Genomic DNA, 25,933 nt, shown 5'->3' on the forward strand with positions numbered 1-25,933 from the left:
CCCTGATGGCACTTATCCTTGCAAGCAGAAGTGTTACACCTGTCCATCGCCTCCTCCATCACCTTCACTCAGTGCTCCAAACAGTCTTTCCAAGTGAGGCAACATTTCATCTGCAAATCTTTTATTGGATCTGATGTGGCCACCTCTATATTGGTGAGACCTGATGTAGATTGGGGGACTGCTTTGTTGAGCACCTTCACTCCATTTGCAAAAAGCAGAATTTCCCTGTGGCCAACCATTTTAATTCTGATCTCCATTCTGACATGTCAATTCAGGGCCTATTCTTCTGACTCAATGAGGCCACTCTCAGTTTGAAGGAGCAGCACCTCATATTCCATCTAGGTAGCCTCCAACCTGATGGCATCAACATTGATTTCTCTACATTCCAGTAATTTCCCACCTCCTCCTTCCCTCTGCTTACATTTTCCACTCTAGCTCCCCTTTACCTCTTCTTTTCTTCTCACCTGCCTGTCACCTCCCTTCAGGTGCCCCTTCTCTTTCTCTTTCTCCCATTGCCCACCCTCCTCTCCTATCGATCCCTTCTTCTCCAGCTCTTTATATTTTCCACCTATTACCTCCCACCTGGCTTCACCTATCACCTTTTACATTGTATTCCTTCCCCAGCCCTCACCTTTTTATTCTGGCTTCTTCCCCCCTTCCTTTCCAATCCTAATGAAGGGCCTCAGCCCAAAATGCCAACTGTTTATTCATTTCTATAGATGCTGCCTGACCTGCTGAGTTTCCCCAGCATTTTGAGTGTGCTGCTCTGAATTTCCAGTATCTGCAGAATCTCCTGAGGTTACACTGCAGATTCTGGGCTTCACAGTGGAGAAAGAAAACATTTTTCTTAGGAAGTCCCTTGGTAGTGAGGAGGATTTAGAAATAAATTTTCATGTTTGCCAACAGGGATTTAAGGAGCCACTCAACATCTGTGATGTACATTTCTTATTATGTTCTGTAACTAATTGAAAGTAATTAACCAAGAGAATTGTAGGCTGAAAGAGAAACAGAAACTTCAGCCCAGCATTACTTATGTACAATTTTTATAAAACGTAGTTGATAATTTTAGACCATAAGACAATAGGACATAGGAACAGAACTAGGCCATTCAGCCCATCAAGTCTGCTCCACCATTTCATCATGGCTGATCAATTTCCCTCTTAATCACATTCTCCTGTCTTCTCCCCATAATCTTTAACACTCTGACTAATCAAGAACCTATTACCTCCACCTTAAATGCACCCAATAACTTGGCCTCCACAGCTGCCTGTGGCAACGAATTCCACAGATTCACCACTCTCTGGCTAAAGAAATTCCTCCTCATCTCTGTTCTAGATGGACCCTCTATTTTGAGGCTGTGCCCTCTGGTCCTAGACTCCCCCACAAAAGGAAAAGGAAGCATCCTCATTATATCCACTTTATCACAACCTTTCAACATTCGATCTTCCACATTCCAGCAAAAACAGGCCCAGAGCCTTCAATCGCTGCTCAGATCATAACCCTGTCATTCCCAGAATATTTTGGTGAACTTCCTCTGAACCTTCTCCAATGTCAGCACATCCTTTCTTAAATAAGGGGCCCAAAACTGCTCACAATATTCCAAGCGAGACCTCACCAGTCCTTATTAAACTTCAGCATTACATCTTTGCTTTTATATTTCAGTCCTTTTGAAATGAATGCTAACATTGCACTTGCTTCCTCACCACCAATTCAACCTGGAAATTAACCTTTAGGGAATCCTGCACAAGGACTCCCAAATCCCTTTGCACCTCAGATTTTTGAATGTTCTCCCTGTTTAGAAAATAGACTAAGCTTTTATTCCTTTTACCAAAGTGCATGACCATACACTTTCCAACACTGTATTCCATCTGCCACCTCCTTGCCCATTCTCCTAATCTGTCCAAGTCCTTCTGCAGCCTCTCCGCTTCCTCAACACTACCTGCCCTTCTGCCTATCTTTGTATCATCCACAAACTTGGCCACAAGACATTCAATTTCATCATCCAAATTGTTGACATACAATGTACAAAGAAGCGGTCACAACATACAACTGTGGAACAACCACTAGTCACAAGCAGCCAACCAGAAAAGACTCCCTTTATTCCCAGTCTTTGCACCCAGCCAGTCAGTGAATGTTCTATCCATGTTAGTATCTTTCCTGTAAGACCATGAGCTCTTATCTTGTTAAGCTGCCTCATGTATGGCTAGTGCCTCCTTCCAGTCAAATTTGGCCAGCTCTTTTCTCATGCCATTGTAATTCCCTCTACACCACTATCATACTGATAAATCCGATGTCAGCTTCTCCTCAATTTGCTGGGTGAATTCTAACACATTCCCAAGGGTTCCTTTACCTTAAGCTTCTTAATCAACTCCGGTTCATTACACAATACCCAATCCAGAATGATTGATCCCCTAGTGGGCTCAACCACAAGCTGCTCCAAAAAGCCATCTTGAAGGCATTCCACAAATTCTGTCTCTTGGGATCCAGCATCAACTTGATTTTCCTAATCTGGACGCATATCGAAATCCCCCATGATTAATGTAACATTGCCTTTATGACATGCTTTTTCTATCTCCTACTGTAATTTGTAACCATGCCCTGGCTACTGGTTGGAGGTCAGTAAATAACTTCCATCAGGATTTTCTTACTCTTGCAGTTTCTTAACTCTACCCACAAGGATTCTACATCTTCTGATCCTATGTCACCTATTCCTAATGATTTCATTTCATTTTTTGATTTCATATTTTGTGTACCAGGAATCTGGCAGTAATTCTTGAGCACAGAAAAGTGGTCAAACACGGAAGTGTGGATGCAGCCCAACAGTGTAATCCTAGGTTTACAATGACCAATTGGACTCCAATCTGGTATCTCCTTAACTATAGCACTGGAGAGGGTTAAGAGCAGACAGCCTGGGAAAACACTTAATTGGGGTAGGGAGAAATATGATGCTATTAGTCAGGAACTTGGGAGCAGATTTTCTCAGGGAAATGCACGGCAGAAATGTGGCAAATGTTCAGGGATCATGGTGTTCTGCATGGGTATGTTCCACTGAGGCAAAGAAAGGATGGTAGGGTAAAATAACCATGGTGTACAAAGGATGTAGCAAATCTAGTTGAGAAGAAAAGAAAAGCTTCAGAAAGGTTCAAGGAACTCGATACTGTTAGAGCTCTAGAAAACTACATCATTACTAGGAAGGAGCTCAAGAGTGAAATTAGGAGAGCTAGAAGGGGCCATCAGAAGGCCTTGGCGAGCAGGATTATGGAAAACATCAAGGCATTCTACCAGTATGTGAAGAGCAAGAGAATGAGCTGTGTGAGAATAGGACCAATCAGGAGTGAGAGTAGAAACATGTCCTTGGAGCTGGAGGAGATAGCTGAGGTAATTAATGAATACTTTGCTTCAGTATTCACCAGGGAAAAAGACCTTGGCAATTGTGGGGATGACTTACAGCAGACTGAAACGCTTGAGTGTATAGACATTAAGAAAGAGGATGTGCTGGAGCTTTTGGAAGGTATTAAATTAGATAAATCGCTGGGACCAGAGAAGATATGCCCCAGGCTACTATGGGAAGCAAGGGAGGAGGTTACTGAGCCTCTGGCAATGATCTTTGCTTCATTAATAGGGAAGGGAGAAGTACCAGATGATTGGAAGGTTGCAAACATTGTTCCCTTGTTCAGGAAAGGGAGTAAAGATAATCCAGGAAATTATAGACCATTGAGTCTTACTTCAGTGGAGGGCAAGTTGTTGGAAAAAGTCCTGAGAGGCAGGATTTATGAGCATTTGGAGAGACATAATCTGATTGGGTATAGTCAGCATGGCTTTATCAAGGGAAGATCATGCCTTACAAACCTGACTGAATTCTTTGAGGATGTAACAAAACACATTGATGAAGGTAGAGTAGTGGATGTAGTGTATATGGATTTCAGTAAGGCATTTGATAAGGTTCCCCATGTGAGGCTCATTCAGAAAGTAATGAGGCATGGGATCCAAGGAGACCTTGCTTTGTGGATCCAGAATTGGTTTGACCATGGAAGGCAAAGGGTGGTTGTGGATGGTTTGTATTCTGCATGGAGGGCAGTGACCAGTGGTGATCCGCAAGGATCAGTTCTGGGACCCTCCTCTTTGTGATTTTATAAATGACCGAGATGAGGAAGTAGAAGGGTGGGTTAGTAAGTTTGCTGATGATACAAAAGTTGGGGGTGTTGTAGATAGTCTGGAGGGTCATCAGTGGTTACAGTGGTACATTGATAGGATGCAGAACTGGGCTGAGAAGTGGCAGATGATGTTCAACCCAGATAATTGTGAAGTGGTTCATTTTGGTAGGTCCAATTTGAAGACATAATATAATATTAATGGTAAGACTCTTGGCAGTGTGGAGCATCTGTGAGATCTTGGGGTCCATGTCCATAGTACACTCAAAGCTGCTGCGCAGGTTGACAGTGTTGTTAAGAACGTGTATGATGTGTTGGCCTTCATCAACCATGGGATTGAGTTCAAGAGTTGTGAGGTAATGTTACAGCTATTTAAGACCTTAGTTAGAGCCCCACTTGGAGTACTGTGTTCAGTTCTGGTCACGTCACTACAGGAAGGATGTGGATACTATAGAGAGAGTGCAAAGAAGATTTACAAGGATGTTGCCTGGATTGGAGAGCATGCCTAATGAGAATAGGTTGAGTGACCTTGGCCTTTTCTCCTTGGAGTGATGGAGGATGAGAGGTGACCTGATAGAGGTGTATAAGATGATGAGAGGCATTGATTGTGTAGATAGCCAGAGGCTTTTTCCCACGGCTGAAATGGCTAACATAAAGGGGCATAATTTTATGGTGCTTATAGTAGGTACAAGGGGAATGTCAGAGGTAAGTTTTTCACACAGAGTGATGGGTGTGTGGAATGTACTGCCAGTGAAGACGGTAGAGGCTGATACAAACGGGTCTTATATGGAACTCTTAGATAGGTACATGGACTTAGAAAAATAGAGGGCTATGCAGTAGGTCAATTCTAGGCAGCTTCTAGAGGAGGTTACATGGTCAGCACAACATTATGGGCTGAAGGGCCTGTAATATGCTGTAAGTTTTCTATGTTTCTATCTTTGGACTGTGGGAAAAATCTAGAGCACCTGGAGGAAACACACGGGGGATGTACAAACTCCTTACAGCAGATGTGGAATTGAACTCTGAACTCCGATCCTCTGAGCTGTAATAGTGTTGTACTAAGCACTATGTTACCGTGGTGCCATTTATGAACTTCTCCTGCAGTGAAAATAATAAACTTTGTATTAGGAGGTGATGTAAACACATTTTGAATAGCATGCTAGCAATATTAACCACTAAGCATCAACCTCAGGCTTAAGAAATTAATTTCATATGTGAATTGTAATTCTCTAAATATTTCAAAGTTTTTTATCAGCTTAAAACAAAAATAAAGCTTTGAAAGACAGATATTGTTACTTCCTTAATCTCATACACACTTTCCAGTTTTTATTCTCATACTTTAAAAGTGTTGAAATAGTGTGTCTTTTACTACCTGGCTTAGCATGTGTGAGAATTCTTCAATGCAACTAACTGCTCAGTCTGTTTCATGCCATCGCTTTTGCTGGATGTCAGAGATCCGTAGAGTTGCTCGACAGCACATATTGTTAGAAAAGACTCTTCCCACAGCAGAGATCAATAAATATTTGCAAGGCATCATAACAGTCACGAATACCATTATTTAATGGTCCTCATCAAAATCCATACCACTTCTTCTGACAAGAACTGTTTGATTACTGGGGCACAGGTGGGAAAAAAGACACTTATACTATCTCACTTTTCTAATCACTTGATGCAAGTGTTAAGGTGGCCTTCCAGCTGCTGCTGATTCCTCATCTGGCATATGCTACAACTTCTGCTTCCTCTGAATACAGTCCATGTATGGTGAGCTGTGCAGGTAAGGTTAAGTAACTGCCTAAATATCTGGAAAATATGCAATAGCCCATTTTGACACATAATGCTCTCAATATGGGGAATACTGTGCACTGTGTTGGTTCACTAATTTAAGGATGTCAAATGTTGGAAGCAGTGCAGAGGATTTACTAAACTTATATGTTGAGAATGACAAGTTGTCTAATGAGGAAAAAGCTGTGCAAGTTGTGCCGGAGTTTTAGGGAATAAATTTAAATATAACATGAATGTGAAGAAAATGCTTCCCCATGTGGGAGAATTTAGATACAAGTTACTGGGGAAAAAAGTGGGTCAAAATAGCTGGAATGAAAATATTCTCTCTCAGAGGACCGAGTGGCTTTGGCAGTTTCTTCCTCAAAGTAGGGTGGAAGTAGAGTGTAGGAATATTTTATGGCATGGGCAGACAGAATTTTCAGAAGTGGGTGAAGAGACCGAAAAGTACACAGATAAGTTTAGTCACATCCACCAATTTTCTTACCACATAATAGAACAATATTGAGAGGCAGGGGAGCCGTTTGAAACCTCCATGGCTCGTCAGGAGTGAGCCATTACTTGAAGTAGCAAGTGAGACAGCGACATCGTGCAGGGCAGAAGCCATTTAAAAGCTGCAAGTCTCATCAGGAGTGAGTCATTGTTTGAAGCAGCAAGTGAGAAACTGACATCATGCAGGGCTGGAGCTGTTTAAAAAGTGCAAGACTCGTCAGGAATGAGTCATTGTTTGAAGCAGCGTGTGAGAGAATGACATATTGCAGGATGGGAGCTGTTTGAAAAATGCAAGTCTCGTTGGGAGTGAGTCTTATTTGAGCCAATAAAAAGAAAGCAGGTGAAAGCAGAGCAGCCATTGTTGGAGTGAGGCACTGTTTAGAGTGGCCCAGCTTTGGCTCAACAGGTTTCTGTGAGAACAGGCCTGGTCAAGCACAGATTCATTAGTAAGGCTTTTTTCTGTTAGTACATAGTCAGTATGCTGAGAATGGGTCCAGATTTTGTCATATGTTCCTTAAATGAGAATTGGGAACTTTAGGAGACCTCTGGTCTCCCTGATAACTGCATCTGCACAAGGTGACGTCTGCAGCTCTATAGAGACTGTGTTAAGGAACTGCAACTGCATCTGAATGTCCTTTGACTCATACAGAAGAATGAGGAGGTGATAGACAGGAGCTACAGGAAGGTAATCACCCCTAAATTGTGGGAGGAAGGTACCTGGGTGACTGACAGCAGAGGGAAAGGGAACAGGCAGCATGTGCAGAGTACACCTATGGTCATTTCCCTCAATAATATGCATACTGCTTTGCATACTGTTGAGGGGGGGCAGTGGTGAACGACCTACCAGAGAGAAGCCACGGTGAATGGGTCTCTGGCACTGAATCTGGCTCTGTGGATCAGAAGGAAAGGAAGAGGAGTACAGTAGCGAAAGGAGATTCTGTGGATGTGAAAAAGACACCCGGATGGTAATTTGTCTCCCAGGTGCCAGGGTCAGGAATGTCTCAGATTGGCTTGACAGCACTCCAAAGGGAAAACGTGAGCAGCTGGAAGTCATAGTACATATTGGTACCAACAAGATAGGAGATCCTGAATAGAGAATATAGGGTGTTAGGTAGAAAGGTTACACGCGAGGCCTCTAGGGTAGTAATCTTTGGATTGTTGCTTGTGCCACACATCAGTGAGGGTAAGAATAGGATGTTTTGGCAAATGAAAATGTGGCTGGGGAATTGGTGCAGGGAGCAGGGTTTCAGATTTCTAGATCATTGGAATCTTTTTCTGTACAAAAAGCTTGGGTTGGGTTACCACCGAACCAAAATCCTTGCAGGCAGGTTTGCAAGAGCTGTTGGGAGTGTTTCAACTACCTTGGCAGGGGAACGGTAACCAGAGTGTTTGGGCTGAGGATGGGGCGGATGGTATACAAGTAGAATGCGGTGTGTAGAGAGACTGTGAGGAAGGGCAGGAAGATGGTAGGGCAAAATAGCAGGCCACAGAATGAGTTTAAGTGTAACTTCGGGGCAAAATTGAAAAGGGCATTGAATACAGAATTGAAGGTGTTATATTTGGATGCACACAGTATATGGAATAAGGTAGGTGATCTTGTAGCGCTATTAGAGATTGGCATCACTGAGTCGTGGCTGAAAGATCATAATTGGGAGCTTAACGTTCAAAGATACACATTGTATTGAAAGGACAGGCAGGTAGGCGAGAGACTGGGGTGGATCTGTTAGAAAAAAAGCAAAAACAAATCTTTAGGATGGGAAGGTGTAGGATCCTTGAGGGTAGAGTTAAGAAACTGCAAGGGTAAAAAGACCTTTATGGGAGTTATATACAAGCTTCCAAATAGTAGCCAGGATGTGGGATACCAATTACAAAGGGAGATAGAAAAGGCATGTAAAAAGGGCAATGTTATGATTTCAAGATCAAAGTTCAAAGTAAATTTTATTATGAGAGTACATATATATCACCACATACAACCCTGAGATTCTTTTTCCTGCAGGCATACTCAGCAAATCTATAGAACAGTAACTTCAACAGGAACAATGGAAGATCAAGTAGAGCATAGAAGACAACAAACCGTGCAAATACAAAGAGTTACAAAATACATGTGGACTAAGATGTTAACTGTCCTGTACTATCACCAGTGGGGTCATCAGTTGATCTGCCACCTGTCTTCAGGAGTTTCAGCCCGCTTATGATCAAGACTCCCTCGAGGTGGTGGGCCAGCAGTGCTAAAGCACCACCTCCCACTGGTGAGCTTAAAAACTTGGCATCTGCCTCTATCAGAGTTGTTGGTCACTTCCATCCAACAGATAGTCTGCTCTTCAGGTGTCTATGCAACTAAATACAAATATAAATAAATAGCTATAAATAACGAGAACATGAAATAACAAGATAAAGAGTCCTTAAAGTGAGATCATTGGTTGTGGGAACATCTCAATAGATGAGTGTCATTATCCCCTTTTGTCTGAGAAGCAGATGGTTGATGGGTAGTAATTATTCTTGAACTTAACGGTGTGAGTCCTGAGGCTCTTGTACCTTCTACTTGATGGCAGCAGTGAGAAAGGAGCATTCCCTGGTATCCATATACAATACATATTACACATCTTTGCTGCTTTCCTATGTCAGCATCTCATGTAGATGTGCTCAGCGGTTGGGAGGGCTTTACCCATGATGTACTGGACCAAGTCCACTACCTTTTGTAGGATTTGCCGTTCAAAGGCATTAGTGTTCCTATACCAGACAGTGATGAAGCCAGTCAATACACTCTTCACTACACATCTATAGAGGTTTGTCAAAGTTCTTGATGTCACACCGAATCTCCGCAGACTCCTCAGGAAGTAGAGGTGCCATTGTGCTTTCTTTGCAATTACATTTATATGATGGCTCTGAGATAGTAAGACCCAGGAATTTAAAGTTACTGACCCTCTCCACCTCTGATCCTTCAATGAGGACTGACTCATGATCCTCTGGTTTCCTTCAGCTGAAGTCTACAGTCAGTTGCCTGGTCTTGCTGGTGTTCAGTGAGAGGCTGTTGTTATGAGACCAGTCAGCCAAATTTTCAATCTCCCTCCTGTGTTCTGATTTATCACCACCTTTGATATGTCCCACATCAGCAAACTTGAATATGGTGTTGGATCTGCGCTTAGCCGCACAGTCATAGGTGTAAAGCAAGTAGAGCAGGAGGCTAAGCACACAGCCCTGTGGTGCACCTGTGCTGATGGAGATCATGGAGATGTTTTTTACCAATCCGAACTGACTGGGGTCTGCAAGTGAGGAAATCAGTGATCCAATTACACATGGAGGTATTGAGGCCCAGGTCTTAGAGTTTACTGATTAGTTTTGAGGGGACGATGGTATTAAATACTGAGCTGTAATCAATAAAGAGCATCCTGATGTATGCATCTTTGCTGTCTAGAAGTCCAGGTTTGTGAAGAGCCAATAAAGGCTGATTTATACTTGTGCGTCAAATGGACGCCGTAGCCTACGCAAGTGGCCTACATGCGTTGTGAGCGTTTATACTTGTGCATTGGTGTGTCTGTATCGCTCTGCAATTCGGGCATGTTACGCATGTGCACACACCTGCCCGTGCAAGGCTTTGTGGTCATGGTAGTCTTTCTCGGGGTAAACAAGTTTAAAGTGAGCATCTTTTTTCGTAAAAGCGAAACATGTCCTCCATAATTTCGGAGATCTGTAAAGATTTATGGAAAGCATTGCAGCCAGAGTTCCTTCCCTGCCCTTCAGTTGCCCAATGGGAAGCTATTGCAGCGTAGGAGGAAATGTGATACTACCAGGCGGACCAATCACAGTTGTTGCGGTCTGTGTTGCCGCAATGCGTAGTTACATTTCGGGAGAGGTGCGCATCTGGCTACGGCGTAGGGATCCAGGTAGGCTCTGCGTAGGGTTCATGGCGACGCTGTACCTACAGCGTCAAGTTGACGCACAAGTATAAATCAACCTTTAGATGGCATCTGCTGTGGACTTGTTGCTCCAGTAGACAAATTGGAGTGGCTCTAGGTCTCCTCTCAGGCAGGGGCTGATGTGTTTCATCAACAGCCTCTCGACACACTTCATCACTGTGGATGTAAGTGCCACAGGTTGAAAGTCATGGAGGCAGGTTATCACGCTCTTCTTGGGCTCTGGTATGATTGAAGCCTGCTTGAAGTAGGTGGTTACTACACACTGCTGAAGCGAGAGGTTAAAGATATCAGTGAGCACACCAGCCAATTGGTTAGCACAGGACTTTAGTACTTGGCCAGGCTGAATGCTTTCCTTGGATTCACGCTCCTGAAGGCACGTCATCTTCAGATACAGAGACCAAAGGATCATCAGGAGATTTGCAATTGTTCCTCCATGTTCTGATGGTCAAAGTGAGCACTGACGCCATTGAGCTCACCTGAAAGTGAAGCCCTACTGTACCCCATGTCGCCTGATTTAATTTTGTAGGAGGTTGTGCCATTCAAACCTTGCCACAGCTGTCTAGCATCCCTCATTGGCTCCAGTTTGGTCCGGAATCTGCACTTCGCCCTTAAGATGGCTTTCTGGAGATCGTACCTGCATCTCGTAGCAGTTTTCATCTCCCAACTTGAATGCTTCCGATCTGGACCTCAGCAAATTTCAGATTTCATGATTCACCGAGGGCTTCTGATTGGGAGAAGACTCCGAATGATTTCATGGGGAAACACTCATCTACAGCTGTTTTAATAAAGTCTGTTAGAACCCTGGTGCAGACATTCAGATCCACAGATGCAGTTAGTTTGGCAAAATCAAGTTGTTGCTGGATCCCAAAAGAGGGAATTTGTAGAATGCCTATGAGATGGATTTTTAGAGCAGCTTGTGGTTGACCCCACTAGGGAAAGGCAATTCTGGACTGGGTGTTGTGTAATGAACCAAATTTGATTAGGGAGTTGAAGGTAAAGGAACCCTTAAGAGCAGTGATCATAATATGATAGAATTCATCCTGCAGTTTGAGAAGGAGAAGATAAGAGTCCAACGTTTCAGTGTTACAATGGAGTAAAGGGAATTACAGAGGCATGAGATATGAGAGAGGAGCTGGCCAAATTTGACTGGAAGGGGACACTAGCAGGGATGATACCAAAGGCACAGGATAGATACATCCCAAAAATGAAGAACATTTCTAAGAGGATGAGGCAACCATGGCTGAGAAGGGAAGTCAAAGATAGCATTAAAAACAAAACCAAGAGCATACAATATAGCAAAAATTAGTGGGAGGTTAGATGCTGGGAAGCTTTTAAAAACCATCAGAAGGCAACTAAAAATGCCCTAATAAGAGAAAGGATGAAATATGATGGGAAGCCAGCTACTAATATAGAGGAACACCACAAGCTTTTTCCAAATATATGGTATAAAGAGTAAAAGAGAGGTGAGAGTGGATATCGGACTGCTGGAAAATGATGCTGGTGAGATAGCAATGGGGGACAAAGAAGTGGCAGAGGAATTTAATTAAGTATTTTGTGTCAGTCTTCACAATGGAAGACACTCGTAGTTTGCTAGAAAAGAGTGTCACAAGGCAGAAGTGAGTAATGTGTGAATCAGAAATAATATCTCCACTTTGCTGACAATCAATAGTGGCACACATCAGGGATGTGTGCTTAATACACTGCTCTATTCTCTCTACACCCATGACTGTGTGGCCACAGCTCAAATCCCTTCTATAAATTGTTGGCAGGATTTCAGATGGTGTCGAGAGAGCAAACAGGAGTGAGATATATGAATGGTGAATAGTGCCACAGCACCAAACTTGCACTTAACATCGGTAAGTCCAAAGAACTGATTGTGGACTTCAGAAAGGGTAAGATGAGGGAACACACACCAATCTTCATTGAGGAATCAGAGGTGGAAATAGTGAGCAATTTCAAGTTCCTGGGTGTCAATAGCTTGGAGGATCTAACCTGAGTCCAACATATTGATAAAGCTACAAAGAAAGTGGGCCTGTACTCACTGGAGTTTAGAAGAATGCGTAGGGATCTCATTAAAACCTAGCAAAAGTTGGAAGGACTGGATAAGGTAGATGTGGAGAGGGATATCCTCTGGTGGGGGTATCCAAAATCAAAGGCCAGAGCCTCAAAAATTGAGGGGCAACCTTTTAGAACAGAAGTAAGGAGGAATTTTTTTTGCCAAAGAGTGGTAAATCTATGGAATGCTATGCCCAGACTGTGATGGAGGCCAAGTCCGTGGGTATATTTAAAGCAGAAGTTAATAGATTCCTGACTGGTTAGGGCATCGAGGGATACGGTGAGGAAGCAGGTATATGGAGTTGAATGGGATTCGGGATCAGCCATGATGAAATGACGGAATGCACTCAATGGGCTGTACGGCCTAATTCTGCTCCTATGTCTTATGGTCTAAGGCACGATATCAGCTATATTTCATTAGGAATTAGACGAGACTTGGTAAGACACCAAAAACACTCACAAATTTCTACAGATGTACTGCAGAGAACATTCCGACTGGCTGCATCACTGTCTGGTAATGGTGGTGGGGGGGGGGAGAGGGGGAGCTACAGCACAGGATAGGAGTTGCAGAAACTGTAAACAGTCAGCTCCATCATGGGCACTAGCCTCCTTAAATTCAGGACATCTTCAAGGAGCGATGCTTCAAAGAGGTGGAGTCCATCATTAAGGACCCAAATCATCCAGGACATACCCTCTTCTCATTGCTGCCATTAGGGAGGAGGTACAGAAACCTGAAGGCACACACTCAGTAATTCAGGAACAGCTTCTTCCCTTCTACTATCCAAATTTTGAATGAACAATGAACCCATGAATACTGCCTCACTACTTCATTTTTCTATTTTTGCGTCACTTATTTAACTACTTAATATACATATTTACTTACTACACTTCCGTTTTTTCTATTATGTATTGTATTATACTGCTGCCACAAAAAAACAACAAATTTCATGACATGCCATTGATATTAAAACTGATTCTGAAAGGTCTGAAGGTAGATAAATCACCTGAACCAGATGGACTACATCTCAGGGTTCTGAAAGGGGTAGCTGAAAAGATTGCGGAGGCATTAGTAATGATCTTTCTAGAATCACTAGATTCTGGAATTATTCCGGAGAACTGGAAAATTGGAAATATCACTACATTCTTTAAGGGAGGGAGGCAGAAGAAATTAAATTTTAGGCCAGTTAGCCTGGTTTCTGTGGTTGGGAAGATATTGGAGTCCATTATTAAGGATGAGGTTTCAGGGTACTTGGAGGCACATGATAGAATAGGTTCTTAAGGAGAAATGTTGGCTGACAAATCTGTACAAACTTTTGAGAAAATTATAAGCAAGATAGACAAATGAGAGTCAGTGGATGTTATTCACTCAGATTTTCAGAAGGCCTTTGACAAGGTGCCACATATGAGGCTACTTAACTAGAACCCATTGTATTACAGAAAATATACTAGCACCAATAGAACATTGGCTGACTGAAGGAGGCAAAGAGTGGGAATAAAGGGGGTTTCGTGTGGTTGGCTGATGGTAACTAGTGATATGCTGCAGATCTCGGTGCTCGGACTGCTTCTTTTCATATTATATGTGAATGATTTGGATGGAATTGATGGCTTTGTGGCCAAGTTTGCAGACAATATGAAGATAGTTGGAGGGGCAAGTAGTGTTGAGGAATCAGGGCCTCTGCAGAAGGACTTAGACAGAATGGCAGAATGGGTAAAGAAGTGGCAGATGGAATGTAGTGTAGGAAAGTGGATGATCATGCACTTTCGTAGAAGGAATATATGTTTAGATTACTTTCTAAATGGGAAGAAAATTCAAACATCAGAGGTGCAAAGGGACTTCGGAGTCCTTGTGCAGGATTCTCTAAGGGTTAACTTGCGGGTTGAGTTGGTGGTAAAGATGACATATGCAATGTTAACATTCATTTCTAGAGAATTAGAATATAAAAATGTAATGCTGAGACTTTATAAGGCATTGGTCAGACTGCACTTGGAGTATTATGTGCTGTCTAGGACCTCTTTATCTAAGAAAAGATGTGCTGGCACTGGAGGTCCAGGAGAATGATCCTGGGAATGAAAAGGATAATCTTTGATTGCTCCCAGCCTGTACTCACTGGGGGGGGGGGGGAGGGAATCTCATTGAAACCTGTCAGATATTGAAACAGCTGGATAGAATGGATATGAAGAGGATGTTTCCTCTGGTGGGGGGGAAATCTAGAACCAGAGGGCACAGCCTCAGACTAGAGGGATATCCATTTAGAATGGAAATGAGGAGGAATTTCTTTAGTCAGAGGGTGGTGAATCTGTAGAATTCAGTGCCACAGGGGTAGGGGTGGTAGCTAATTCATTGAGTACATTTAAAGCAGAGGTTGACAGGTTCTCGATTCGTGAGGGCATCAAAGATTACAGAAACAGTCAGGAGAATGGGGTTGAGTGGGATAATAAGTCAGCCATGATGGAATGGAGAGCAGATCAATGGGCCATGGATAGATATATCAGAATGGGAATGGGACGTGGAATTAAAATGTGTGGCCACGTCCCATTCTGATATGTCTATCCATGGGCTCCTCTACTGTCAAGATGAAGCCACACTCAGGTTGGAGGAACAACACCTTATAGTCCATCTGGGTAGCCTCCAACCTGATGGCAGAAAACATTGACTTCTCTAACTTCTGATAATGCCCCTCCTCCCGTTCTTACCCCATCCCTTAGTTATTAGTTTTTCCTCTCTCTCTCTGTCCCTCTCACAATAACTCCTTGCCTGCGCTCCCCTCCCCCTTTCTTTCTCCCTAGGCCTCCCGTCCAATGATCCTCTCCCTTCTCCAACCTTGTATCCCTTTTGCCAATTAACTTTCCAGCTCAAACAACAGGAATTCTCCCTCCCCCCTCCTGTCTTCTCCTATCATTTCAGATCTCCCCCTCTCAAATCTCTTACTATCTCTTCCTTCAGTTAGTCCTGACGAAGGTTCTCAGCCCGAAACGTCGACTGTACCTCTTCCTATAGATGCTGCCTGGCCTGCTACATTGATCAGCAATTTTTATGTGTGTTGCTTGAAATTCCAGCAAGTGCAGATTTCCTCATGTTTGCGAAGTCCTAAATTTGAATGGTTTTGCATCGTTCTCCTTACGCAATTCTCCTACTGGCACAACAGGTTTTCAGCAGACACAGTCACACTGGCTCTGCACTTAGCATTGGACCAATATATATGTCAGTTACAGCTTGGTGTTCAACACCATCCCCTCAATACTAACCATAAACCTTCGACACCTGGGCCTCTTCCTCTGCAATTAAATATACCTTTTCAGATCTTAACTGGTACCTTGCCAGTGACCAGCAAAGATTCAGAAATCTTTCACAAGACTCCAACAACCTCCTCCAATACCTCCCATTACAGCAGGGAAACATTTCATGTACCCTTCTGTGTATCTATTAAGAAAAATGTGCCAAAGACAACCTCCTTCTCATGTGGGAATATGCTGTAGGTGAGAAGTATTTATTTAAGAACTCATTGATGTCTTCTCTCACCTTTGGTACCCAATTATGCACAAGTTTGTACCGGCTCCTTACACAATATCCTCCACCAAAATGTAGAAGGCTTTAGGATTGTGGTACTATTGTGCATTTTGATCATCTTGTTCATGCAGGTGTTCTTTTCTGGGATATTCATCTTTGTTTTTTTTTGTATGATTTGGAGAAATCAGAGGTAGGACATTCGGCCCCTTCAACCTGCTCTGACATTCAATACTGTGACCAAGGTGACGTTGGTATCAATTTGACTTTCCCTATGGTCCCTTTAAAACTCAATTCCCCTGCAGTTCTAAAATTTTCCCCTTCAATGGTTTTTTTTTTAAAAAAAGGATAGAGGATTGAAAGGCTGCAAAATCCTGAGGAAAGATATTCCAACTCTCCATTTAAAAAGAATGATCCCACATTCCAAAATAAGCTCCCCAGGCAAGAAATACTGAACCATTATCTCAGCATCAAACCTGCAAAATCCCTTCAATCTTGTTTCAGTAGGAACCACGCCCCCCCCCCCCCCACAAGCTTTAACAAATACTGGTTTAACCTACTCAATTTTAAAGTTCTAGGCAATAGGACTACAGTATTTTAATTTCATTCAAAACTCTCAACTGATGAAGGGCACCACCACAGCGCAGCAGTTAGCACAACGCTACTACAGCTCAGGGCGGTGGAGTTCAGTCCCAGTGTCCTCGGTAAGGAGTCTGTATATCCTCCTCATGGTCTGCGTGGGTTTTCTCCGGGTGCTCCAATTTCCTCCTACAGTCCAAAGGCAAACTGGGTAGTTTAACTGGTCATTGTAAATTGTCCTGAGATTAGGTTAGGATTAAATCGTGGTTTGCTGGGGCAGTGCTGCTCGAAGGGGCAGAACAGCTTACTCTGCGCTGTATCACTAAATAAATATTGAATTGCAACTTTACAAAGAAAACCAGGAAAGACACGATCAAAAAATAAACTTAGAGATGCAAAGAAAGTCACTTTCACTTTAATGGCAAATGATTTGGTTAAAAAAAGTACAAAGACTGGGGTGAAATAACAAGTAGTTTACATTTTTTGATGAATCCTGCTGAAGGTAAGCTTCTGAACCAAATCCCAGTTGTTTATAAAAACCTGCTGGGAATCTCAGTGTGTTGTGTGGTATCTACATTTGGGGGGGGGGGCGCGGGGGATGTGGGGAGGGGAGAGTTTACATTGCAGGTCAAGACTCTGCATCAGGACTGAGGATGAAGAGCGAAGGTATCCAGTTTAAAGAGGGAGTGGGGGGGGGTGTGGAGAGAGTAGCTGAAAGATGCACAGAGGAGTGTTGTGACTGAATGAGCCAATGGAACCTCGTAGGGGAGAGGTGCAGTTGGGAAGCAAAGGCTAGGGTGATGAGTGGAAACAGACAAAGAAAATAAAAAGGCAGCTGAAGCCAGGATGGCAGAGGGAAATAGATGCTGGGGAGTGATAAGCAGGGCACAAAAGTTGTCTTTGTGTCCTTATTTCCCCCCCTCTTGCCTTTCTCTCCCCCTCCCCCCCCCATCTACTTTCACCCAGCACATCCAGCTTGTCTCCCAATTCTACCTTTCCTCTTTATGGCTTAATCTGCTCATTATCCCTCATTCCTTCTCTGTTCAACCCCTCAGGACTCACAATCTTCCATCCACTCTCAGCCCTGATGTTTGTTCTCAACACAACGCAGTGACAATTTGCCCCTCAGCACTTCATGTTCCTCCACTCTCTGCTCAACCCGCTGAGTTCCCATTCAGTTTTATGATCTGCAGCCATGTTCCCAATTAATTAAATCCAGGATACATGACCAGAATTCTGGATTCTAATCAAATGTCAAACCTATAATTACTGAACTGCGTAAATCAACCAGGCATTGCTGGCATTTTAAAGATGAATTAATACTACATTTCTGACATTTTTTGCAGTAGGAATTACTTGAAATTAGATGAATTTAGTTTGGATCCCTATTCAAGATTAATGTTTACAGCTCCTAATAAACTCAACATTTGTATGTTACATCTATACATAAATCTATACAAAAAGATCTATACAATACTTTACATGCATGAAACACCATCTGCTGGTGAACAGAATTTCCTACTTCACAAACAAACACAAACAGATAATTGGATTAGATACAATACGGTCAAAGATAGAGTGCAATTAACCTTATGCTAGAACAAGATCTGCTGTATCGCTTATTCCAATGGTTGTCCAAATGCAGATATCAAAAGTGCGTCATGGTCAACAGAAGTTTTTCCTCTGAGTTGCATTTGAACCATCAGTCCCTATTAAAACATTATGAGTCGCTCCACTCCATTATCTGAGAAAGTATCCAGGGTGACAGAGGGGGGTTCTGATTTGGCAAGACATGTCCTTTGAGATGCTTCATCTGAAAATTAGACAAGGAATTAAAACAAATACATGCAGAAACAAATACCATGTTACTTTTCAGAAAGCTATGTTTAAAAAGCAGCATTACCAGCTGCAAAAAAAATGCAACCAGGCACAATTACATTGCGAGTTTAATTTAACGAACAGTGTTGCAACTTAATAGCATCACTAGACCTTGCACAACCTGTATCAACATATTAAAGTCATTCATCCGTAGATGATCCGTAGCACAAGGTTTAAATTTCCTTATTGGTCTTGTGACATGGATCAATACTCCACTGTGCATTAGAATGGCCTCTTCAGAGGAAAGACAATAGTTATTTAGAAGGTTAATACATTAGAAGTACCTGTTCCATTTCTGCCATAAACAACACTTGCTACGGAGAAAACAAAATGTATTCAAATGCAGTTTGTAATTCGTATCTGCACAGCGGAATTGGGTATATACTGCGTAATTCCTTGTTTTAAAATACTCTTTGTATGCTTACTCCATGTAAGACAAAAATCGACAATGAAAAGCACCTAAAGTACATACTTTGACATGGTTCAGTTGAAGGTAAACGATGTACAGAAACTGCAGGCATGATTCATACAACCTTTCAAATTAAAAATGCCCTAAGACAATATGCAGAAAGGAGCCTGCTACAATATTACAGAGAGGATGATGAATTAGGATACATCAAACACGAGAAAGATGCTAGAAATCCAAAGCAACACATACAAAATGCTGGAAGAACTGAGCAGGTCAAGCAGCATCTGTGGAAAACAGCAAACAATTGACACTTCGGGCTGAGACCCTTCATCAGGACAGGTCTGAGATTAGACTGTGCCAATGTGTCTGGTTTCAGAATGCTCACTGCTTCTTCTGCACTAGAAAATGATACAAGTACCATCACCAATATAGAAATGCCATGCTTCAGCCTCGAATTCCTTCTCTCCCTCAATAGCCGTCCTCTTAAGGCCATAGATTGCTATAGCTGGTACGGGACAGTCACCAAATACAAGAACTCTCAAGCAATACTCCAGAATCTCATTGTCCAGCTAGCGGTCTTGAAAACACAAGAATCTGAGGTAGTCTCAATGATCTTCTCTCACTACAAAGCTGTGGAACATTTGTTTGATGTCTGCCATCATTGTGATTGACTCAATCTGAAATGCATGAGGACCCCAAGCACACTCTTATTGAGACTTGTACCCCCACAAAAGCACATTGTGCAGTGGTATACCTTTGAATTGGACACTTGAATCAGAGACAATTCTGATTGCCTTTTCAATGTGCGACTGAGGGACATGCGTCGACTAAGGGCCTGTCATTTGTTGTTTGGTAGTTTATGTTACAAGTGGAAAGGAAGGGGAACTACCCAACTGTCTGACTCACCTGTGCTAAACTCTGTTTATGATTCGAAGGAAGACCTCATCTTGGATGGAACTTGCCAGCTTATGATCATCCTGTGAGTTACAGAAGAAAAGCTTGCCTAAATCTGGTTGAGCAGAGGCAAGTATGTCAGGGTGCTTGGCTTGCTTACCTACAATCTTGTCTTTCATACAGATTCTACTCTCACAGGGTCTAAAATTAATTGGATGCCTGTTCTCCAGCACATTAGTCTTAAAATGTGCTGACAGTGGGCTGATGAGCACCAACAAGGCAGTCTTCACCCACTATGACCCAACCCAGGTCTAGTCATTGGGCAGAAGGTCCTTCGTGCCAACCACTGCACTGGCACATGCCTTATATTAATAGATAGTGTTTTTGCCATGCAATAGGAGAATTTATTTATTTAGCAACACAACACAGAACAGGCCCTCCTGGCCCCTCGAGCCGCACTGCCCCAGCAACCCCAATTGAACCCTAACCAAAGCAAGAGACAACTTGCATTAACCTAACCAGCAAGTCTTTGGACTGTGGGAGGAAACTGCAGCACTCAGGGAAAAACCACACATTCCACAGGGAGGATGTACAGGCTCCTTACAGACGATTCCACTATTGCACTCCAACATCCTGAGCTATAATAGCGTCGTGCTACACTATCATAGCACCCAGAATCTCAGCGGAAGAGTCAAGTGGGGGGGGGGAGAAGATCTTGTCAGCTATAGTCTTAAGATATGAATGACAGTATACAGATTTAGGAGTTGAGGTTTTGTCCCTGTTGGTGAGAATCTGGTCATACTTAATGAGGGCTGGCAAAAGTAAGCAGACCTCTCCTTCTAATGGCACCACAACAAACCCACTGGCTCTTCTGGAAACTTCTGATGTTCCCTATTGTGTCTTTAGAGAGCATGGGGAAAACAGAACTTTGAATACCGAATATGCGAAAGAATGTTGATCTTGCGAATGGCATGTTGCTCATACATCTAATATATGTATGCTTTTTTTGTTCAGTATGTCTTTTGGGGAAGATGTTGTCTAGGTACATTTTAAAGCAGGATTTGCCTTTCTGCCATACTTCTGTGTACCTGGAAATGGATACATCTGATGGATGCTCAGCTGGCTCCCTGCTGTGCTCTGCTGGAACCGGTGGTAGCCTAAGGTGCTGGTTCAGAATGAATTGTTAAAATGTGCTGGTCACTGTTACACTCAGTGTAGTGTATGATAGCTTTACAGTCTTTGTTTGATGTGCTGTTAAAGCACAACATTTGAAACCACTGAGTGCTCTTTTAGAAAGTGCCACCAGTCTACAAGCAGTTTTCCTCTAAATTTCCTTAGGGGGTGAGGTTTCTTATGGAGAGAGCACTGTCTACTGAGTTTATAATTTTTAATTCACTCTACTATAATGCTGTATCCAAGAAACTTAACCCAGGTATGTACCCTCTTTTGTTTGCAACTTGCAGTTCCTACAACAGATCTCCATGCAAGCTCCTGTAGCTTCTGAAGTTCTTTGGGTGAAAGTTTGGAAAATTATCAAGCCCATTGAAGAAAGCTTCTTCAATTGTCTCTGGAGAGCCATAGCACTTGTCCAGCCTCAGCCACAGCATTGGCAACCCCAAAACTGGATTATTAATGTGAACTGTCCTAACCGTTCTTGCATATTTCAGTGAATTCCCAGCAAGCCGCTTACAGAGGAGGTCTCTTTACTGGGTACGATACTCAGACTTTCCACAGAATTGCAAAAGCTTGACTTCCAGAGCAGATAACTGGATGTTGAACACTTTTAGTCCTGCTATGGCTAAACCTCACCAAGCCAAATCTAATACACCTGTAGATCCTGAACGAGAGCACTGTGGAGACTGGTTTACCAAATGTGTGTCCTGGGATGGAAGGAAGCTCAAACTGTCCACATCTGTACATATGGAATTGGCATCAGTAGCAATGCTTGATTGACGTCTTTGCTGTGGTGGAACTGCAGGAGGTGGTGTTGTGGGTCTTAGCTGCTGTAGACTTTGACTGTCAATAACTGGACTATGTGAAAGACATGTTGGCTGTGTGGTGTGGACAGCTTCTCCTTGTAGAGCTAGAGCACTCTTTGTTATAGCTGAAAAGAATTTGGATATATCCTTCCATAAGATGCATTGGCTGTTGTGAAGGCAAAACAGGAATGATTCTGGTTATAGACTCACCGCCGTCCAAGTCATCTGCTGCTTCATACACCTATGCTTCTGTTGAGGCAACTTCATCATCACGCTCCTCCTTGAATGCACTTAATGTAGCCTCTATAAGTGCTCTTTTCACGTCAATATGAGCTTCTCTATTTGCATCTCAACTTTGGGTTTAGCACATTCTGCTCTCATTCTTGCTGCCTCATCTCTGGTGCGAGCTCATGCTGTAGCTATGCTAATTATGGTCTCACTCAAGTGTTGCGAAGACGCAATCGATGAGCCGCACTTCTGATCTGATTTCCAGGACTTGGCAATCGACGTACCTCTGGTTGGAAGCTGGTACTAACATCTATGGTGTTCAGATGAGTCTCTAGTCCACAGGCAATGCTTCTGGAGGCGAGTTATCTTCTCACTCTATTGCCCTTGCAGTGCACCTCTACATGGTTAAACAACTTCCCAAATATCATCCAAGACGGAAGCTTTGTTCAGGGGTTTTAAAAGAAGAGATTTCTAACTTGTGAAAAGACATTGTTGTTTCAAAGGCAAACAAAGAGATAATGGAGATGAATGGCTTTCTACTGTGTGCTTCAAATAGAATCAAAATTAACCTGTACAGGAAGTGATGACCACATAAAATTAACTACACCTCTAGAGGCCATAACAATATCCCCAGCAGATATTTAGTTGATTATTGAATTATTAATTTCAAACTTTGGAGCCTGGGGAAATCTCACCTACCAGCAGCATTTTGAGACACAAGGAGAATAGAAATTCTGAAATCTGGGATAACGGACAATCTGGAGGAGCAGCATTTGTCAGTGGGGGAGATGGAAAGTGGGGAATCTTGACGTGTTGCCATTCAAAATGTCAACAAATTCCTCCCCTCCCCACCAACACACACACTGTTCGACCCACTGAATTTGTCCAACTGATTACCTATTGCACCAACATCATGTCTTCCAATTCTCATTAATGCACAAGCCAAGCTACTCAAATAACCTAGTGTAAAATAAGCAGCAATCACCATGAGTTTTGGATATTGAACACTGGCAAAAGATCAATCTATTTCTTTTACTTCCATTCACCCCCGCTTCAGTAGCATTGTTAAATTAACCCCCATAGTTTGCCAACTTCAATATCATCACACATCACATCCCAAGAAAGAAGCGATTTTAAGAATTGTCTTAAGTCACGTCTTGTAGATGGCAAAAAATCTGGTCAGAATATGTAATAGGTGATTATATATAGTATGAAACCAAGAACTTTAAAAATGGAAATTAATATTTAAATCTCTAATAGAAACCACCATTGGCGACAGTCATTATTAATGTTACAGGAGTAAATCACCAAGAGCAGGGCACCTGAAGTATATCCAAAATACAGTACACTTTTTAGTGCAAAATATTTAGCATTTGATCAGAGTGGGAATTTGATGTAGAAAGATGAATTTAAAATTCAAAAAAGTAACATCAGCAATGAAAGGGTTACCGTACCAGGAACATCTGGCAGCTCTTAGGCTGTATTCCCTGGAGTTCTGGAGAATGGGGGCGGGGGGGGGGTGAAATCTCATAGAAACATTCCGAATGTTAAAAGGCCTCAACAGATTAGATATGGCAAAGTTATTTCTAATGGTAGGGGATTCTAGAACAAGAGGGCATGACTTCAGGCTTGAAGGACGTCCTTTTGGAACTGAGATGCAGAGAAATTACTTTAGTCAGAGGGTGGTAAATCTGTGGAATTGGTTGCCATGAGCGGCTGTGGAGGCCAAGTCATTGGGTGTATTTAAGGCAGAGATAGATAGGATCTTGATTAGCCAGGGCATCAAACAGGGGAGTGGGGACGACTAGAATTGGATCAGCCCATGACTGAACGCCAGAGCAGACTTGATGGGCCAAATGCCTTCTTCTGCTCCTATATCTTTTGGTCTTATGGTCTAAAAATACCTTTCACATTTGGCGTTGCTTGTGTAAGCTTGTATTGTTTCAAATGGTCTAGTGTTTCAGCTCAAAGAAAACCCTGCAAAAGACTAAGAATGGAAGGGGATAAGGATGACAACAGAACAGCAATGGGGGCAATTCAGAAAGTGTAGGGTAGATATATCCCAAGGATGAAGAATTATTCTAAAGGGAGAATGAGGCAACTGTGAGTGACAAAGGAAATCAAAAACAGCACAAAAGCAAATGAGAGGGCATATAATATGGCAAAGATTAATGGGAAGTTAGAAGATTGGGAAGCTTTTAAAAACCAACAGAAGGCAACTAAAAACAAGGAAGGAAAAAAAATGAAATATAAAGGTAAGCTAGCCAAAAATATCAGAGGAAACCAAATTTGCCCCAGATATACCATTAAAGGAGAAGCAAGCGAGGATATTAGACCGCTTGGTGCTAGTATAAATCTTTTATTTCAGATACTTCAAACTATGGTGTCTATACTTCTATTTCATTTGGTCTGCTTCAGCCATCTTCATTATGGATTAACAACCAGGGTCAATTGCCTATTGTAAAGAGTAAAAGAAAGACCAAAGTGGATATTGGACTGCTTGAAAGTGACACTAGAGAGGTAGTAATGAGAGCAAAGGAATGGCAGACAAATTCAATAAGTATATTGCGCCAGTCTTCACTGTGGAAGATGACAACAGTATGCCAGAAATTAAAGAGGGACAGAAGTTGCAATTATTAAGATGCTTGAGAAGCTGAAAGATAGATAATTTACCTGGACCAGATTAACGACATCCCAGGGTTAAGAGGTAGTTGAAGAGACTGTGGTGGTATTTGTTATGATTTTTCACGATTCACCAGCTTCTGGAATAGTTCCAGAGGACTGGAAAATTGTAAATATGTCACTCCACTCTTCAAGAAGGAAGAGACAAACAGAAGAAAAGAAATTATACGGCAGTTATCTTGACTTCAGTGGTTGGGAAGAAGCCCATTATTAAGGATGACGTTTTGGGGTACTTGAAGGTGCATTATAAAGTAAGCCAAAGTCAGCATGGTTCCCTTAAGGGGAAATCTTGCCTGACAAATTTGTTGGAATTCTGAGGAAATAACAGGCAGGATAGACAAAGGAGTTGTTAACTTGAATTTTTAGGCGGCCTTTGAAAAGGTACCGCACATGAAGCCGTTTAACAAGATGACAGCCCATGGTATCACAGGAAAGATACTAGCATGGATGGAAGATTGGCTGATTGGCAGGGAGCAAAGAGGGCTTATTCTGATTGGCTGCCAGTGACAAGGGGTGGATCTGCTGGGGTTCGTATCGGGACTGCCTCTTTTCATGGTAAATCAACAATGGATGACAGAAATGATAGCTTTGTGGCTAAGTTTGCAGACGATATAAAGACAGGTGGAGGGTCAGGTAGGCTTGAGGAAACAGGGAGTCTGCAAAAGCACTTGGAGAGACTGTGAGAATGGGCAAAGAGGTGGCAGATGGAATATAGTGCAGGGAAATGTACTGTCATGCCATTTGGTGGAAGGAATAAAGATGTAAACTACTTTCTAAACAGGGAGAAATCCTCGTGCAAGATTCTCTAAAGGTTAACTTGCATGTTGAATCAGTGGTAAGGAAGGTAAATGCAATGCTAGCATTCATTCTGACAGAACAGGAATACAAGAGGATGTGATGCTAAAGTTTAATAAAGCATTGGTCAATCTGCACTTCTTGTATCGTGAGCAGTTGTGGGCCCCTTATCTAAAAAACAATGTGCTAGCATTGGAGGGGGTCCAGAGAAGGTTCACAAGAATGATTTTGAGAATGAAAAGGGTTAACGATGAGGAGAACTTGATGGCTCTGGTTACTGAGCTGAAGTTTAGAAGAACGAGAGGGTGCGTGAAAGGTATTTTTAAATTCAAAAAACTATCACCTTTCTACATCAAATTCCTACTTTGATCAAATGCTAAACATTCTGCACAAAAAAACTGTACTGTATTTTGGCAACATACATCAAAGTTGCTGGTGAACGCAGCAGGCCAAGCAGCATCTATAGGAAGAGGCGCAGTCGACGTTTCAGGCCGAGACCCTTCGTCAGGACTAACTGAAGGAAGAGTGAGTAAGGGATTTGAAAGCTGGAGGGGGAGGGGGAGATGCAAAATGATAGGAGAAGACAGGAG

The 25,933-nt window shown here is 42.6% G+C and overlaps 1 protein-coding gene across 1 annotated transcript in view; it reads right to left on the minus strand.

The window, feature by feature from the left end:
- Nucleotides 1–16,637: 16,637 nt before the first annotated feature.
- The window catches only part of haus6 (HAUS augmin-like complex, subunit 6), a 65,420-nt gene continuing 56,124 nt past the window's right edge, over nucleotides 16,638–25,933 (minus strand). The window contains exon 17 of the mRNA XM_063047639.1: nucleotides 16,638–18,291. Within this exon, the coding sequence (XP_062903709.1) occupies nucleotides 18,191–18,291 (101 nt within the window). The 3' untranslated portion in view covers nucleotides 16,638–18,190. The remainder of the gene's footprint in view (nucleotides 18,292–25,933) is intronic.

Source organism: Mobula hypostoma, chromosome 5 (assembly GCF_963921235.1).
Source record: "Mobula hypostoma chromosome 5, sMobHyp1.1, whole genome shotgun sequence".
In the NCBI taxonomy this organism is placed as follows: Eukaryota; Metazoa; Chordata; class Chondrichthyes; order Myliobatiformes; family Myliobatidae; genus Mobula; species Mobula hypostoma.